Source organism: Bos mutus, chromosome 18, assembly GCF_027580195.1.
Source record: "Bos mutus isolate GX-2022 chromosome 18, NWIPB_WYAK_1.1, whole genome shotgun sequence".
NCBI classification, from domain to species: Eukaryota; Metazoa; Chordata; class Mammalia; order Artiodactyla; family Bovidae; genus Bos; species Bos mutus.
The window spans coordinates 46,576,673-46,595,844 of record NC_091634.1 but is presented as its reverse complement, the minus strand read 5'-3'; the positions used below and the strand labels follow the sequence as shown (position 1 = coordinate 46,595,844).

At 37.7% G+C, this 19,172-nt stretch overlaps 1 protein-coding gene across 2 annotated transcripts in view; it reads left to right on the top strand.

Annotated features, from left to right (window-relative positions):
• Nucleotides 1-19,172, top strand: part of PHKB (phosphorylase kinase regulatory subunit beta) — a 227,914-nt gene that overhangs the window by 165,917 nt on the left and 42,825 nt on the right. For both annotated transcript variants that reach the window (XM_070388471.1, XM_070388472.1), the window contains 6 exons: nt 9,130-9,185; nt 9,703-9,796; nt 14,922-15,005; nt 15,471-15,575; nt 16,716-16,798; nt 17,001-17,091. In XM_070388471.1, the coding sequence (XP_070244572.1) occupies nt 9,130-9,185; nt 9,703-9,796; nt 14,922-15,005; nt 15,471-15,575; nt 16,716-16,798; nt 17,001-17,091 (513 nt within the window). The remainder of the gene's footprint in view (nt 1-9,129; nt 9,186-9,702; nt 9,797-14,921; nt 15,006-15,470; nt 15,576-16,715; nt 16,799-17,000; nt 17,092-19,172) is intronic.

Sequence of the window (19,172 nt, the reverse complement as noted above, 5' to 3'; positions counted from 1 at the left end):
GTCACACTGCTTATTCAACTTACATGCAGAGTACATCATGCGAAATGCTGGGCTGGATGAAGCACAAGCTGCGAACAAGATTGCCAGGAGAAGTATCAATAACCTCAGATATGCAAATGGAACCACCCTTATAGCAGAAAGCAGAGAGGAACTAAAGAGCCTCTTGATGAAATAGGAGAGTGAAAAAGCTGGCTTAAAATTCAACATTCAGAAAACGAAGATCATGGCATCTGGTCCCATCACTTCATGGCAAATAGATTGGGGAACAATGGCAAAAGTAACAGGCTCTATCTTCTTGGGCTCCATAATCATTGTGGACAGTGACTGCAGCCATGGAATTAAAAGACACTTGCTCCTTAAAAGAAAAGCCATGACCAACCTAGACAGTATATTAGAAAGCAGAGTCTTACTTTGCTTACAAAGGTCCATATAGTCAAACTATGATTTTTCCAATAGTCATGTATAGGTGTTAGAGTTGGACCATAAAAGAAAGTTGAGTGCCGTAGAATTGATGCTTTTGAACTGTGGTGTTGGAAAAGACTCTTGAGAGTCCCTTGGACTGCAAGGAGATCAAACCAGTCAATCCTGAAAGAAATCAGCCTTGAATATTCATTGAAAGGACTGATGCTGAAGCTCCAATACTTTAGCCACGTGATGCAAACAGCTGACTTATTGGAAAAGACTCTGATGCTGGGGAAGATTAAAGGCAGGAGGAGAAGGGGATGACATTGGATGAGATGGTTGTATGGCATCACCATCTGGACATGAGTGATCGACATGAGTGGACATGAGTTTGAACAACCTCCAGGAGATGGTGAAGGACAGGGAAGCCTGGTGTGCTGCAGTCCACAGGGTCGCAAAGCATTGGACAGGACTGAGTGACACTGAAAAACAACAATTGCTCCTCGTGATTGTAAGACATTCATATGATGGATAATCTTATGTGTCGCCCTGGCTGAGACATGAAGTGCTCACCTATTTGGTCAAACATTCTGGATAAGAGTTAAGGTGTTTTTGGATGAGATTAACATTTAGATCAGTAGAGTGAGCAGGTCAGATTGCATTCCATAATGTAGGTGGGCCTTATCCCTGAAGGCCTGAAAAGAAACGAGTCTCTTACCTTCCCCCAAGTATGAGTGGATTCTCCCTGTCTCATAGCCTTCAAACTGAAATATTGGCTTTTTTCCTGCCTTTAGATTAGAATGGGATATTTAAGCCTCCTGGCCTTTAGAACTACACCATCGCTTTCATGGGTCTCCAGTTTGTCCACTCACCTGGCAGATCGAGGGACTTGTCAGACTCCTGAATTGCCTGAGCCAGTTCTTTATATGTCTTTCTTCTCTTTACACACACACACCCCATGTTTGCCTGAACCAGTTCTTTACATTAAATCCCTGCTCTTTACACACACACACACACACACACACACACACACATGTTTGCCTGAACCAGTTCTTTACATTAAATCCCTGCTCTTTACACACACAATCACACACATATGCATGCACCCTGTTGGCTGTTTCCCTGGAGGACCCTGACTAATACAAACCACAGCTGCAAGCAGCACATAATTCATGAAACACATACCTGACATGCACCACATTGACTTTAGATTTAGACATATCTGCAGTCAGGTTTAAGCTCTACCTGACTAGATGTGTGACCTTTGACATATTATTTCACCTCTCTTCACCTCAGTTTCCTCATCTTTAAAAACTGGAGTTTTTGTGACAGTACATACAGCAGACTCTTGAGATATAATTCCTTGACTTTCTAAACTGGACTACAAAACGTAATCAACAAGATAATGTAATTCTTGTTAATAGGCTTTCATGCTATTTCCATGAATAAGATGTAAATAGAATCTATTCATCTTTCTGTGCCATTATCCGAGAAAAGACTCACATTCTTCCCACTGCCTGCTCCTAAAATCCAATCCTACTGATCTTTGCTAACAGTCTTCTCTTGCTCTACTTGATCCAGTGGCAGTAAAGCTTCTGAATGACTTTGGTTGAGTTGTTCTACTTCTATAAGCAAAAGTAAAACCTGATTTTTATGGTCCACTCTTAACTATAGGAGCTTCCCTGGTGGCTCAGAGGTTAAAGCGTCTGCCTGCAATGCGGGAGACCAGGGTTCGATCCCTGGGTAGAGAAGATTCCCCTGGAGAAGGAAATGGCAACCCACTCCAGTATTCTTGCCTTGAGAATCCCATGGACGGAGGAGCCTGGTGGGCTACAGTCCATGGGGTCGCAATGAATCGGACACGACTGAGTGACTTCACTTCACTTCACCGTCCACAATGATTTTGTAGACCAAGAAAATAAAGCCTGTCACTCTTTCCATTGTTGCCCCATCTGTTTGCCAGGAAGTGATGTGACCGGCAAGAGAGTTTTAGAAAAACATGTATTTCTGCTTTACTGACTATGCCAAAGCCTTTGACTGTGTGGATTACAATAAACTGCGGAAAATTCTGAAAGTGATGGGAATACCAGACCACCTGACCTGCCTCTTGAGAAACCTGTATGCAGGTCAGGAAGCAACAGTTAGAACTGGACATGGAACAACAGACTGGTTCCAAATAGGAAAAGGAGTACATCAAGGCTGTATATTGTCACCCTGCTTATTTAACTTCTATGCAGAGTACATCATGAGAAATGCTGGGCTGGAAGAAGCACAAGCTGGAATCAAGATTGCCGGGAGAAATATCAATAACCTCAGATATGCAGATAATACCACCCTTATGGCAGAAAGTGAAGAGGAACTAAAGAGCCTCTTGATGAAAATGAAAGAGGAGAGTCAAAAAGCTGGCTTTAAGCTCAACATTCAGAAAACTAAGATCATGGCATCCGGTCCCATCTCTTCATGGCAAATAGATGGGGAAACAGTGGAAACACTGGCTGACTATTTTGGGGGGCTCCAAAATCACTGCAGATGGTGACTGCAGCCATGAAATTAAAAGATGCTTATTCCTTGGAAGGAAATTTATGACCAACCTAGACAGCATATTAAAAAGCAGAGACATTAGTTTGTCAACAAAGGTCCATCTAGTCAAGGCTATGGTTTTTCCAGTGGTCGTGTATGGATATGAGAGTTGGACTGAAAAGAAGGCTGAGCACCAAAGAATTGATGCTTTTGAACTGCAGTGTTGGAGAAGACTCTTGAGAGTCCCTTGGACTGCCAGGAGATCCAACCAGTCCATCCTAAAGGAGATCAGTCCTGGGTGTTCATTGGAAGGACTGATGTTGAAGCTGAAACTCCAATACTCTAGCCACCTGATGCAAAGAGCGACTTATTGGAAAAGACTCTGATGCTGGAAAAGATTGAGGGCAGGAGGAGAAGGGGACAACAGAGGGTGAGATGGTTGGATGGCATCACTGACTCAATGGACATGAGTTTGGGTAAACTCTGGGAGTTGCTGATGTACAGGGAGGCCTAGCGTGCTGCAGTTCATGGGGTCACAAAGAATCGGACACAACTGAGCAACTGAACTGAATTAAACTGATGGGACTGGATGCGATCTTCATTTTCTGAATGTTTTAAACCAACTTTTTCACTCCCCTCTTTTACTTTCTGCAAGAGGCTCTTTAGTTCTTCTTTGCTTTCTGCCATAAGGGTGGTGTCATCTGCATATCTGAGGTTATTGGTATTTCTCCTGGCAATCTTGATTCCAGCTTGTGCTTTATCCAGGCAGCATCTTGCATGATGTATTCTGCATATAAGTTAAATAAGCTGGGTGACAATATACAACCTTGACATACTCCTTTCCCAGTTTGGAACCAGTCATTGTTCCATGTCCGGTTCTAACTGTTGCTTCTTGACCTGCATACAGGTTTCTCAGGAGACAGGTAAGGTGGTCTGGTATTCCCATGTCTTTAAGAATTTTCCACAGGTTTTTGTGATCCACATGGTCATAGGCTTTAGTATAGTCAATGAAGCAGAAGTAGATGTTTTTCTGGAATTCTCTTGCTTTTTCTATGATCCAAATAATTGAATTATATTAATTATTAAAATTAAATTTGAAAAAGAAGAGGGGAAGGGAAACCATTAGGGTACATTCACATTTAAGTTTCTCTATATACTCTTTGAAAGTTGTATTTTACTATTTTATTTATAACTCCTAGCTGAAAATCTAGCCTTGTTACTTTCTTTGATCTGATTTGGGTAATTTGAAAACTAGAATCTAGACAGATGTATGTGCAGTGTTTTAATTACCATAGTTTAAAATTTTGAGCAAGATGGGTTGCAGTATTAATATAGATAGTGCCCAGCTCATGGGCAAGGTATGCTATAAAAGTTTCTCTTCTACTGTATGCTTAAAACTGATAAAGATAGTAAATTTTATGTTATGTGGGCAAGAATACTGGAGTGGGTTGCCGTTTCCTTTTCTAGGGAGATCTTCCCTACCTGGGGATCGAATCCACATCTCCTGCATTGGTAGGCAGATTCTTTACCACTCAGCCACCAGGAAAGCTCATACATTCCTTAATTGCTTATTAAAAATATGTGTGCATTTAGTTAGGATTCTTTCCCTTAGTTAGAGATATCCTGTTTAAATTTGCAAATATTTATTTTTATGCTGAGGGGAAGATTTTTGTATTGCTAATAAAAATGTAACAATATTTATCTTAAAAATATTCTTCCAGATTACCAAATAGGTGCCAACTGCCTTCTTTAGGTATAAGGTGCTGAGTACATGCTAAGTGAGAAAAGAGCATGAGAGGGTCCTCAAAGGTGCACTCTGTAGTGATACAGACCACTCATAAGCTTGCAGAAAGCCCTGGCAGAGAGAAGACAGGTGACTCCGACAGACATCATCTGCTATTGGTGATAGACTGTAGTCTTAGCACCCTGATGTTTGTGGGACTCTGTAGAGGGGACCAGGTTGAAAAGAGTGAGTCAGAAACTGGATAAGCAGAAAGGAACAGTCCAAAGATAGGACAGTGCACAGAAACTTGAGATGAACATGATGTTTGTTTGTTTAATGGTGTGTTCTAAAGCAAACAGAGGGGACACAAGCAGGGCACTGCAGGGAGCAGTGAAGTTGTGAAGATCATCAGGAAGTTGGGGCTTTATTTGGGAAATACTGGTTTTGAAGTATAAAGTGATATCCTAAACATGACATAAAAATCTGTTACTCACCCATCCTTCCTTCCTTCCCTTTTCTTCGTTCATTCAACAAATATTTTTTGACCACCTCCTTTGTGAAAATCACTGATAAAAGAAAATTAACCTGACCATAAAGTACAAAAGATAGGCAGAAGCAAACGTGAAGCAGAAAGTCCAGAAAGCCTGTAACAGTGATCCAAGATTGTGGTCATGTTACTGGATTGATAAAAGGGCTAATGTTTTTTAAACACTTAAGAGTATATGCCAAATATTTTATAATAACTATAAATGGAATATGACCATTAAAAATTGTGAATCACTATATTGTATACCTGGAGAAGGCGATGGCACCCCACTCCAGTACTCTTGCCTGGAAAATCCCATGGATGGAGGAGCCTGGTGGGCTGCAGTCCATGGGGTTGCTAAGAGTTGGGCATGACTGAGCGACTTCACTTTCACTTTTCACTTTCATGCATTGGAGAAGGAAATGGCAACCCACTCCAGTGTTCTTGCCTGGAGAATCCCAGGGACAGGGGAGCCTGGTGGGCTGCCGTCTATGGGGTCGCACAGAGTTGGACACGACTGAAGCGACTTAGCAGCAGCAGCAGCATATTGTATATCTATAATTTAAATAATAATATGCATTATTTAAATTGTTATGCACTTCAATAAAAAATAAAGTATGTATATTATATTGAGAAAAAAGAGCATGTCAGATGCAGTTAAGTGCTTATGTATGTTATGTATTATCCTCAAAACTGTGTAAAGTAGATACTTTTATTATCCCAATTTACCAGTGAGGAAACTGAGGCTTAGCGAGGTTAATTGATATAGTCATACAGCAAATAATAGTATAAATATCATTTGTTTAGCAGATCAAGGTTCGTAAATATTTCTATTGGCTCTCTTTTGTTTGATCCTCCGCCTTTGTGTTAGGCCTCCTATACCATTATTCTCATTTTTTATTTTACATAAACATAGAAGAACATAGAGAAACTTGCCTGGGCAGTCATTCATCAGATAGGAAGCACCTACTGTGTGGCAGGCATGTTTTCTTGGCATTGGGGCCATAGCGATAGACAGGATAGATCAAGTTGCCTGCTGTCAGGGAGTTGTTTTCTGGTAGGGATGAATAACAGTGAACATATAAGTAAATAAAATCAAGTAATTTCTAGAAATGACAAGTACTGTGAAGCAGACAAATAAGGCAAAGTAACAGAGGAGGGCTGCCATGGTAGAACATGAAGGCCTTTCTAAGGAAGGGATGATAGTTGAGACCTGCATGCAACAATCTAAAGGAAAAACATTCCAAGCAAGAGTGCAACAAGAGCAGAGGCCCTCTGATAGGAACATAGTTGGCATGTTCAAGGGACAGAGAGACCCCAGTGTGGCCAAAATGTGGTGAAGAAGAGAATAGAATGAGAAAATAGTAGGCTGGAGCTAGACTATGTAAGGACTTGTAGGCTGTTGTAAGCAGCTTGGTTCTTATTCTGTGAACAATGGGAATTCAGTGGAGAGTTTTAAACAGGGTGTCTGTGTGTATGCATGTGGGGGTGGTGGTGGAAGAGGGTGAGATCGTCTAATTTGCACCAATTTTGTCACCAAAATCCTGTAACCCTTCCCTTATACCATAATTGATAAAGTAATTGATAAAATACCTTAATCTTCTTCTCTTTTCATTTTTTAAATAATTATTTTAAATTTTTTTGGCTGCATCAGGTCTTAGTTCCTCAGGCTCACTAACTGGCTTGCTTGGGCTTAGTTGCTCTGTACCATGTAGGATCTTATTAATAGATCCTAACCAGGGATCAAACCCGCCTCTCCTGCATTGGAAGGCAGATTCTCAACCACTGGACCACTAGGAAGTAGTCCCATCTCTTTTCATTTCTATAGCAACATTCAGGATTGAAAAGTAACAATGGCAACAGTAACCATCACTTTAGGACATTGTGTATTCTATGTGAGAGGAGTCACTGAGTATGTATGCGTGCATGCTGACTTGCACAGTCGTGTTGCACAGTTGTGTCTGACTCTCTGCGACACCATGGACTGTAGCCCTTCAGATTCTCCTGTGCATAGAATTGTCCAGGCAGGAATACTGGAGTTGCTATTTCCTACTCTGTGGCAGATAGATTCTTTACCTCTGTGCCATCTTGGAGTCCTTCGAATATTTGTGTGTGTGTGTGTGTGTGTGTGTATGTATTCTTACATATTTTGTGAACCTAAAAGCAGAAAGTATTATAATATTATGAAGAATAATACCATTCAGAAATAGAATCTGTTAATTATTATTAGGAAGTTTTCAAAGAGACTTCATTGGTTTAGACAACAATTTTGGTGATTTGAAGAGAATTATGAAAATACAGAGAAAAGTAGTTCCAACTTTGTCACTTGGAAGAGAATTGTTGTGGTGGGACTGATCATGCAAAAATTTTTCTGTGAAAAGAAGTGGGGTGAAGGGTCCTACTTGGGCTAGGGTTAAAACCCTAAGCTCATTATGGTAGACGGTTTGTGAATTGGAAGTTTCTGAAATGCTGTTTTCACAATAGAAGTGTTCTTCAACCATCAAATAGTTCCCTAACCAGGTGCTTACTCTGATTCAACATGTTGTAGTAGGCATTTTAGATCTGAGTGCTCTGTCATGCAAATAGAAACAACATTGTCCCAAACGGGCCTGTGATTCGAAAAGAAGATACCTAATCGCCAGTTAGGATCTACAAATTACCTTTTATTTGGAATAATGTCTGCATTCTAATAGATGTATTCACTTGCTTTTTATTTAAAAACTCCAATTGTCCTCAAGATAATGGCACACCATAAGTTTACTTCTCCTTTTGATGAATAAATTTCATCCAAGAAAAATAAATTTTAATGTTTTTATTTGTTAGAAGTCTTGAGACTCTGAATAATTACTTTTTCTCATCTTTTTGAGTAACATCAACTTTTAAAGTTTTTATCAAATAAAAATAGAATTTATAGCATTATTAATGTGTATTTGTTTTTGTGGGGTTGTTCCATCATATTTTCTCTCATCTGTTCTTTTAAATCACATTGAGGACTGCCTGAAATGGCATTTTCATGATGACTCTGAGAACCATCCTTCTACTGTATGTTATTTACTGCTGATATATGTATTCTGGTGTTTCTTGCGTTCTGTCACACGTAAATTCTAGTGGCATATTGAATACCATAGAAAGAAGCTGACTGATGGTAAATCAAACATTTTACAGCATACTATTGGGAATGTTGGATTCATTACTATAAAGAAATTATGTTTGATCAGTATTTTCAGAGCCTAATACTGTAGTTTATTGGTGCTTCTTAATGTTAATTATATACAAGTTAAAATTGGGTTCATTTTAACAATGCATAATATATGCTACAGTGAATCTTTTCCACACAAAAAAGAATAATAAATGTCCAGCACTATGTTTGATTAGAACTATTAAGCCCAACAGCTTGTATTTAACACAGTGTTAATTATATAGTCAACTGGGTAGTTCATTCTCTACTGTAGAAGCTGTATATTAGAATAAAGCTATTTTGATGTATAAGGTGCCCAAGGAAAATTGGCTAACAAAAAAAGGGAAAGCTTTTTGCGGTGAAGATGTCGAATGAGCAATTTTAACTCACAGTCACTTTTTTTAGAGAATATGTAAGTTGGGTTTTTATTTTTAGTTCCTACTCTTCCCATCATAGTTAAATGATGGAAAATGACTCTCAGTCCCTAAACTACTCTTATGCATCATTCAAAATAGCCCTGAAAGTCTAGCCCCTCTGGCCCTCTGGCAGTGGTGAGATTTATGGCTTTCCATTCCTTGGTATTCCATTACTCTGTCTACACCATCAAATTGATTAGTAGGCAAATGGAGAGGAAGGAAGGAGAGGAGACTGCTTAGAGCCAGCTGGTGTCCGTCATTTTAATGAACTGCTTAGAGGTGCTTAATGTTGTCCTTGGTTCTCCTTATTGTCAGTGACGATCAGATCTTTTAAAATGTTCCCCTCTCTTATTCTGTATTACAGGGTCCACTGGAAAATGATTTGGTTGTTTATGTAGCACTCATAGCAGAAAGCCAACGGTATGAAATCCAGATGGGTGGTATGTTCTTTTGACAGAGAGGGAAGGGGGTTGATTGCTTTAGGCTTATAATATTGTGTATGGTGGTAGAAATTAGTTTCATAGACCCCTTGACAGGGTTTCTAGGATGTCACTAATGTCACTTTAAGTGTCAGAACAACATTTTCATGTTTAAAAACAATTTTGTTTTAGATGGTGCAAATATTAAAGTCTGTGACCTGTGCCAGTGTTGCCCAGCATATAGTTTTGAGAAATTAATGCAAACAGATTATGGGGATCACCCCCCAAGTTAGTACTGACCTCACTGCCAGCCACCAGAGCTCACATCTGATGCTCTGTGAAGAACCTCCCCTGCCGCCCCCACAAAGAGGGCCTGTGGATTTCAGTGCAGATGACATATTGCTGGTATTTAACACATGATAAGACATTCCCAGCTAGCACAGTCTCTCACCTTTTCTCCTCCCCCTTCATCATTGTTTTTAATAAATGCAATATCTTTTTTTCCTTTTGTTCTCTAGCCTTCAAGTTTTCCTTAACACATATGGTATTCAGACTCAAACTCCTCAACAGGTGGAACCCATTCAGATCTGGGCCCAGCAGGAGCTGGTGAAAGTAAGTGATGCTGTTTCTTTACTGTCTCCTTTGTAGAGGTACTAGAGCATGATGATTACTTATAGTTAAGAAGCATAGCTAAAATCCAATTCTAAAATAAGGTCATTGATGCAAAAGTCTTTGATTAAGCTGAGAGACCCACTTTATCAAACATTGTTACTAAAAAGCAACTGCATTGTGTGTGTGCATTATATTCATAGGTCTTGTTAATTCCACTCCTTGCTAAAGTGTTACTAACCTGGACTGACCAATTAAATAACAAATTAGCCTTAATATTAGTAGTGGTGTATCAAATTAACCTTTACATTTGATTGATTTTCCCTTTAACTATTAAAGAAATGTTCTCACCTAAATATTGTTGGTAATAACTACTGCCCTTTTCTCTTGCCTTACTCTTTGAAGTGATTCCTATCTTCTTTGGTTTGCTGGTTCTCAATATAATTGTAAAGTGACAACTGAATTTATCTTTGATACAGTTACATACCTACTGGATTGAATTAAAAGTGGTGACTTTTGAGGCCTTCTGCATGCACTGCTCTACAGATGTATCCAGGAGTGCCTGAGTTTAGAAATATTCCTGCTCATTAGGGACAGGAAATTGTTGATCTCCACTAATTATTTAATAAACGACTGTTTTTATTTGGTAATTGTTAAAAGCAATACAGGAAAATTTCCACAGTGTTTGGTGGAAGTGTTTGGTTTGTTCAAGTGATCAAAGTGAAGTCAATAAAGTTGATATAAATGTTTTTGATTAAAGCCTTGACTTTACAAAAAGAATAAAAGTTTCGAGAAGTGAGGCGCACATTGCAGGGAAAATGCAAGGCCCCAGTGTTGTTGCTAATCAGACTGGACCTTACCCACTGGCCACAAAACCAGAGGTAACCCAGAGCACCAGCTCGTCAAAAGTCCTTAACAAATTTAGAATTTTTCTGCCCTAATTAAAGAGATAACGGCTGAAAATGCTAGGAACCCTAGAAGAGGTTAACACTTTAAAATCACACTAAGAAGTACATGGTGGAAAGCTGGGTTTCGTGGTAGAAGAGGCAAAAAGAGTCCAAGAGGAAAGTTAAGGATCCCCTAGGTAAGGAGAGGAGGCAGCATGGAAGGTCTGAAAATCCAAGGCTGTTACACTGTGCACTTATCATTCAGGTACAGGCTGTATTTGCTGATACACTTTTAAGGTCTCTCACTGAAAGCTCCAGACAAAGGTTATTATTCTTTGATAAACATGCCTTCAAAGCAAATTAACCTGAATCTGTTTTTTTCAGGCCAAATTTTGATATCAACAACTCTTTCCGTTAGAGTCTATACTCTACCAGACAACATGCAGTCAAGATTTAAAAGACCAACATGGCTCTAGATGACATGATTGTGGCATTTTATTCCTTCATCAGCAATACCTGCTCTATGCAGAGCACTATATGGGGCACGTAGACAAAATGACCCTGCCTGTGTTCTTAGTCAGTGAATTCTGAATCTCGTGAGATGACAGAAAAAAAATTGTTAATGACAATCCACTTTGATTGTACTATGATAAATGTTAGTCCAAGGTGCTGAGGAATCACAGATGTGGTAGCAAGCATTCTGTTACAAAGTGAAGACTTATTGGGTTGGCCAAAAAGTTCCTTTGAATTTTTAAGTAAAAACAGAAGACACATTTTTTCATTTTCACCAAGAACTTGATTGAACAACGTAGCCACCATTTTGTTCTACTACCCTCTGCCATTTTTCAGGCAACTTCATAATTCTGTCTTCCCAGAACTTTTTATCTTTTTGAGCAAAGAACTTTTCCAGGCACCTTTCACAGTCTTCCAGGAAATTGAAATTATTTCCATTAACAGAATTTTTAAAGACAAAAATAAATGGAAATCTGAAGGTGCAGTGTCACAAATACAGCAAATCATAACTTCACAGCCAAGTTGTAGCAATTTTTACCTGGTCATCAAAAAAGCATGCAGTCTTCCATTATCCTATGAGAGATTATGCATTTTCTGTTGACTAATTCTGGACACTTTTTGTCGAGTGCTGCTTTCAGTTTGTCTTACTGGGATCACTATTTATTGAAATTAATCATTTTGTTCTCCTGAAGGAGCTCATATAGAGGACTCCCTTCCAATCCCACCACATACACAGTGTAACCTTCTTTGGATGAAGGCTGGCCTTTGGTGTGGTTGATGGTGGTTTTATTTTGCTTGCCCCACAGTCTCTTCCTTCCACATTATTGTACAGTTATATCCACTTTTCATCGCCTGTCACAATTTGTTTTAAAAACAGAACATTTTTGTTACATTTAAGTAAAGAATCACATGTGGAAATATGATCAAGAAGATTTTTCTTTTGCTTAACTTACATGGAACCCAAATGTCAAAATGATTAACATAACCAAGCTGGTGCTAATGATTTTCAGTGTTTGATTTAGATATTTTGAGTATGTTGGCTATCTCTTGTGTGGTATAACACTGTTTTCAGTTGATGTCTCAGTTTGATTGCTATCAATTTCAACTGGTCTACCCAACCGTGGAGTATCATCCAGTGAAAATCTCTACCATGAAACTTCAGAAACCACTTTTGACACGTTCAATCAATCATAGCACCTTCTCTATACACTGCACAACCATTTTCTTGCATTTCGGTTGTGTTTTTACTTTTCCTGCAATAATAAAGCATAATGGCTGAAAATGTTGCTTTTTTTTCCCTTCCATCCTCAGTATTAAAATGGCTACACAAAAATTGACCAATTTGCTAAGTTGTTTTTTTTTTTTATGCACACTGATATGACAGCTGTCACAATACAATCCAACAGTTGTTTTGAATGAAGTTAGACAACTAAGTGCTACTAGAGTCATCTTACAGAAAAATTGAACAAAAGTTTTGGCCAACCCAAGAGAATGAAGTATTTCTGGGTTTCTGGGTGGTTTTGTCCCTACTGTATGTTTCAGCACATTAAGTGTTGTGAATGTATATAACATAGGAACAGTATTATCTGCATCCTGTAATACAGCGAGCATTCTGCATCTGATTACCTAATTGTCATAGACCTTCTGTGGCTCAGGAATTTAAGGAAGCTGCTTTTAATGTAATTGGGTAGTATTTAAAGATTTCCTTTCTACCTAGGTAAATACAAAGGAAGGGTATCTCCATCTCGTGCTGTGCCTGGCAGTTTCAGTGCAGCCTATACAATAAAATGCTTTATAGAGAACTTTTTCTGTCTAGTTGGCTTTGTCTAAAACCACTACTATTCCAGAATTAATATGCACAGTACATGTGGCTCCAGAGGACGTTAACTTGCTTTCTCATTCATCCACCAAGTATTTTTTGAGCACCAGTTGTATGCCAGGCACAGTGCCAACTCAGGGGGTGCTATTCTCTAGGTATAGTCAGTGCAGAAGGAGAGAGACAGACCTAATTCTGACATACATGTGTGCATCATGACAAAATGAACAGAGAGCTCTGGTAATGGTGTTAATTTTGTGTATGTTGAGATTGATACTTGAAATCAGTTCAAATCATAGTCAGTAGATTGTGTAAAGACAGTTGGTTTTATTTTACATTTAAAAAAATTTAAGTTAGATGTCTGCCTCTCTTCAGGTACAAAAATAAATTCCAGACAGGTTAAAGATTTAAATATTTTTAGTGATTAAATATAAAATTACTAAAAGAAAAATTAGAACATTTTATAACTGTTGGAAGGGAAAGTCCAATCTTAGAGTAACACCAGTGCCAAAAAGCCATTAAGGAAGTGATTGACACATTTAAATAAATTTAGTCGTAGGTGGCATAAACAAGCAGCACATCAAAGGTGCTTGTGAAATTTCCTAGCAGAAAATTGTTTAGATTGAAATACCACATGCTGAAATGATGTTTGAATTAATATGCTGTCATTCTCACATTTCATAACAACATTGAAGATGAGCAAATTGAGTAAAATATTTGATAAAAGGAAAAAATGTATAGAACATACAAATAGCTATTAAATATATAGGAAAATGGTCAACCACAAAATATTTGAATACAGTTGTTTAAAATGAAATATCATTGTGACAAAAATGGCCTGTGCACTGTTAATGTACATGTAATTGGTCCATTATTTCTGGAGGGTGACCAACCTGGCATTATGTTTGAAAGAGAATATATATTCTCTTTGACTCTATCAAGTCTGGGAAATTATCCTGCAGAAGTAATACTACACTGACAAAAGGTGGTTACTGAATTGGTTTTGAAATAACAAAAAATTGGGAGCTACCTTCATCAGGTGAATCCATGTTAGTTTTAAATACGGTAAGGAGACCTCTTAATTGGATTAGGCACTCATCCTCTGGCACTGATTAACATCTAGTTCATTCTAGGTCTGTTTTTACTTTGTAGCAAAGAACAATACTAATTTTAAAAAACTGGAATACCAGATTATATAGTATATGAACCCATTTATGTAAATATATGCATGTGTGTGTGTGTGTGTGTGTGTGTGTGTGTGTGTATGATATGGGTATATATTTATCTTTGTACTGTTAAAAATATGTAACCATATTTTATACTTCCAGTGTTTCTTAGGGATCAAACAATAAATTACACTCCTTTTAACACATGCCAAAGTGAAAGAGTTGTTGCCTAAGGGATTGAGAGAGTAACAGGATCATTCCCTTGTAGGATATGGATTAAATTTTTCATAAAATTCATATAATCAGAAAAAGCAATAAAGATATTTTCTTGTTGGTAGGAAATAATTGAAGGTGGAAATCTAGTAGAAGTTATGTGGCCCTGATTTTTTAAACTTTAAATAGTGAAAAGTTTTATCACATAGGAAGCATCTGTCTCTCTGTGTTCTTGTGTGAATCAGGTAGAGCCATGCAAGTTGTAAATTTATGACATGATAATATAAGAACAGTGCTGAATTTTAGAATATTGCTAAATGGATCTCAAAAGTTTCACTCTCAAATCTCCCAGTGCCCCAGAATCTAAGTTGATGTCATTGGCTGTCTTGTTTTCCTGCAAGTCCGTTGAATAAAGTTTTCCCTGGCCTCTTTGGAAAAATCAGAAATTAGCAGGGCAGTGGTTGAGGTGGGGCAAAAAAAACGAAAAGCATTAATATTTGTCTGGCTCTGATTTACATATTTGTGTCTTACAGGCTTATTTCCATCTGGGTGTCAATGAAAAATTAGGACTCTGCGGAAGGCCAGATAGACCTATTGGCTGCCTCGGTACATCAAAGGTGCTCATGAAATTTCCTTATAGAGCAGTCTTCAGATTGTAATACCACAGACCAGAATGATGTTTGACCTGTTGTGCATCCATTTGCACGTTTCATCATACTTGTGCTAATTATCTCAATTATTATTTTCTACAAGTAAATAATTAGTTTTGTATGCTATCATGAACTCTTCTAAAAATAAATACGCATCTCACTGTTACTTCTAAGCATAGTAAGATATCTGATTGTAGTAGTATTTACTCAGATTTTTTCCATTACAATAGAGGTGAACTACTTTATCAGCATACTGATTCAATTAAGAAACTAAAATTTCTTGATATTATATAGATTTTATAAGATTATTTGCTTATTCAGAATAAACATCAGTTTTAATTTTTAAGACTGTAGTATTGTACCTTTGCCTTTCGTCTGTTTCATATATATGTGTGTATGGATATATGACTTTTTTTTTACTATTGCTTACAGATTTATCGCATTCTAGGAAAGACTGTGGTTTGTTACCCTATCATCTTTGACCTTAGTGATTTCTACATGTCTCAAGATGTTTTGCTACTGATAGATGACATAAAGGTAGCCTTTTAATTGAAGGGGATGTTTTTGTTTCTACTGATTTTATCGTATGTTAAATGAAGTGCTCCTGGGCCTATGCTACTGGATTAACACAGTATCAAATATGAAAGTTAAACAACATCTGCATAGTTTTGGGGAGTTAAACTACTTGCAGCCTTAGAATAACAGATGTATTCTGTTTTATATAAAGTTGTATGACTTTATTTGCTCTACCTTCTACAAATGGAATAAAAGGATTATATATATATTATAAAAGCAGAGGGGAAACTTTTGGAAACCAGGTTCATATAACAGTAAATTTATCTCTTTTTGAACAAAGGTGAGTTAGCAAAATGATTTTATTTATGAAGAATTTCAAATAAAACCTCACCTAACTCATAATACCCAGTCAGTTAAAATCTCCTTCATTCCCTTTTCCATTTGCAGAGTAGAGAAGCTTAGAGTCATGGCCTAGAGCATGAAGTCTGGAGCCAGATTTACTTGTTAAAATCTTGACTCCACTGTTTACCAGCTGTGTGATCTTGGACAAATTAGTTAACTTCTCTGTGTTCCTGTTTTCTCATCTATGTAACTGAACAGGACTGTCCTGAGGATTAGGAGTTAATACATGCAGAGCCCTCAGAATAGTGCCTGGTACATAGTGAAATGTTATGTGTGTGTTTGATGTGATAATGATGCTAATAGAAATTGAATCAAATAAAGAACTCTCCATGTTTCTGATGGTATATATAGATTCAGCCCAATCTCTCCTACCTACTGTAATATAAACTGTGGAGTGAGAATTAATCTTCTGGATGATAACCTTGGGTTGATTTTCCTTCCCTGAGACTACTCTTGAACTGTATTTGTTAGGCCTCAAAAAAAAAAAAAAAAAAAGGCAAACAAGGCAACCTTAAGACATGTGTGATCTGGTGATCTGATTATTTTTAAGAACAAAGTTTAAAGTCAAAATGATTTCTAGCTTAACCTGAGTGTTATTAGAATGTTTCTACCCCTAAGTAGTCTATCTTATCCAGAGTTTGATTGTGAAATTATCTGGATATGTAAGAGTTTTGTTGGCTCTTTGCCACTAATGGTTAAGCATCCTGATCAACTCAGATACTGTGCCATTACATCCTACCTCATTCTTTGTTTTAACAGAATGCACTCCAGTTTATTAAGCAATACTGGAAAATGCATGGACGTCCACTTTTCCTTGTTCTCATCCGGGAAGACAATATAAGGTAGGCTGATGAAAGAAGTGAGGTGCATGCATCTCGCTGCCATTGTTACTGTGAACCCTTTGGAAGCAGGGCCTCCTTACACTTTTATATCCATCTCAGCATGTAACAGAGTGGTTTGCATATATAAAGGGCACTTAGTACTAGATTATTAATTTCTCATTCTGTTGTTAATATGCACATTTTATCTGTTTATATTTTTCAGAGGGAGCCGATTCAATCCCATATTAGATATGCTGGCAGCGTTTAAGAAAGGAATGGTTGGAGGAGTCAAAGTTCATGTTGATCGTCTACAGGTAGTCTTCTGAATTTCAGTGTTTCTTTTTCCAGCACAATTAATCCATAGGATCAACTATGTTTCTTAATTATATTCTTTGTAAGGTTTTTGTCTGAATGTTTTATTCTCTGTCTACCTTCCTATTCCCGTTGTCACCACCCTGTTTATCTGATCCTTCCCATCTGATGCTTGAGCAATTGCACTGGTTTCCCATCAGAACTTTAGACTTTAAAAGGTCATCTCTTACCTTACTTTTGCATCTGAGGAAGCTGGAGGCCAGAGTGGTGAAGTGACCTGTATAATCTCAGGTTCTTTGACTCCATGGTCCTGTGCTCTTTTCCCTACCCTACAGTGACATCCAACCTGGAGATAATGCTTGTTCCATTCAGATTTTACAGCTTTATTTTCACAGCTCCTAAATAACAGAATCCTTTTGTGGTTCCCTATTAGCCATAGCAGACTCTCTGCCTACAATTATCTCCTGCTAAACATTCTTTCTGCTTCAGCCAGTACAGCTTAATTACTGTGTTCTCAGCTTTTTGAGGTTCTGCCCCTTTCTGCTCACTCCATTTCCTCTGCCTGGAGTAGCCTCCTTTCTTTCAACATCACTGGGCTTTGAAGTCTTACCGAACATTAAAGGCGAGTTCTGCAGAATCACTCAGACCAGAGAGGATACTTTTCTTTTTTAATATCCTTTTATGACCATTAACATAAACTATCCAAATTATAGTCCATTATGGGCTTAAATTTCTTATTTCCATTAAAAAGTTGTGATCATTTCATAGTCTTTTATATGGTAGGTTCACAGTATTGAGTAAGAAAGAGGAAAATTTATAAAGAGGGACCTATGTAAGTAACCTGGTAAATGGCATGTTTACATTCTCATTCACCATTGCTTGTGTTTTGTATACTCAATTGATTTTTATCTAAGTTTTTATCTTTTCCCCTTATTTTTTGTTTTGTCGTTTTGTATGTAATGCTTTCTGGGGCAATTTCCTTGATATTTAGCATGTAGCTCCTCTGCTGATGTTTGTGTTTTAGCTATCTTGTTTTTAATTTTCTCTTTTATAGTATGTTGTCCTTTTTTCCTGAATATTATATTTTGTCTTATCCTTCTAAGAATATTAACAGGATAGCTTTGGAAATCTTTCTTTTGTACATTATCTCTTTCAGGTTTCTTTTCTCTGTTTTCAGGGGGCTCAGTCTTTCATGTTGGAGTCGTTTGTCAGCTATCCCTTTATTTTTTTTTTTTTATTTATTTTTTCAACTACAATTTTATTTTATTTTTAAACTTTACAAAATTGTATTAGTTTTGCCAAATATCCCTTTATTTTTAAGAGTGAGAGAATAAAATGTTTATTGGAAGCTGTGTGTTTGGGAACAAGGATCATTGTCATGGTGAATTTACTTATAAGGTGAGCTAGTGGCAAGGACCAGTTTTGCTGGGGAAAACCCCAGGTGCCAATATCTGGGTGTTTTTTTCTTCTGGGTTTTTCAGGTTCCCAGAAAATAAACATCTAGCCTTCTGCTTGAAGGATGTACATTTTGCTTCCATGTCCTGAGAGCAGGGTTGGGTTAAGGAGCCAGGGTGTTACACTGTTCTGTATAGTATCAGAAACATCTCTCAGTTGTTGCTTTCTACCAATGCAGATTCAGAAGACAATGAAATGGTACATTATCAGATTGTATAGGATACTTACAACAGTACAGATTATTTTCACATAGGCAACACAAGTGGCTCAATCCTAACAGCGCAGATGCTAGACCGTGAGTTTGTGCAACACTGCACTTTGAAAGTCAGAGCAATGGATGACAGCTTCTCATCACTAAGCAGTGAAGCCTTTGTTCGTACCTACATCTTGGACATAAATGACAGCTTTCCGATTTTTAATCAATTCATTTATGAGTCTTTTACTTAAACTATTATTTAATCTTTATATCTTCTGCTCTCTGCTATGCACTAAACCATTGAGTACAGTCTTAACCAGAGAATAAGGCTCTTTTTATCTTGTAAAACTGAAACACTATACCCATTAAACAACCCCTCACACCCTCGAACCAGCCTTTGTCTTCTCTTTAGTGTAGGAAATGGAAATGGCA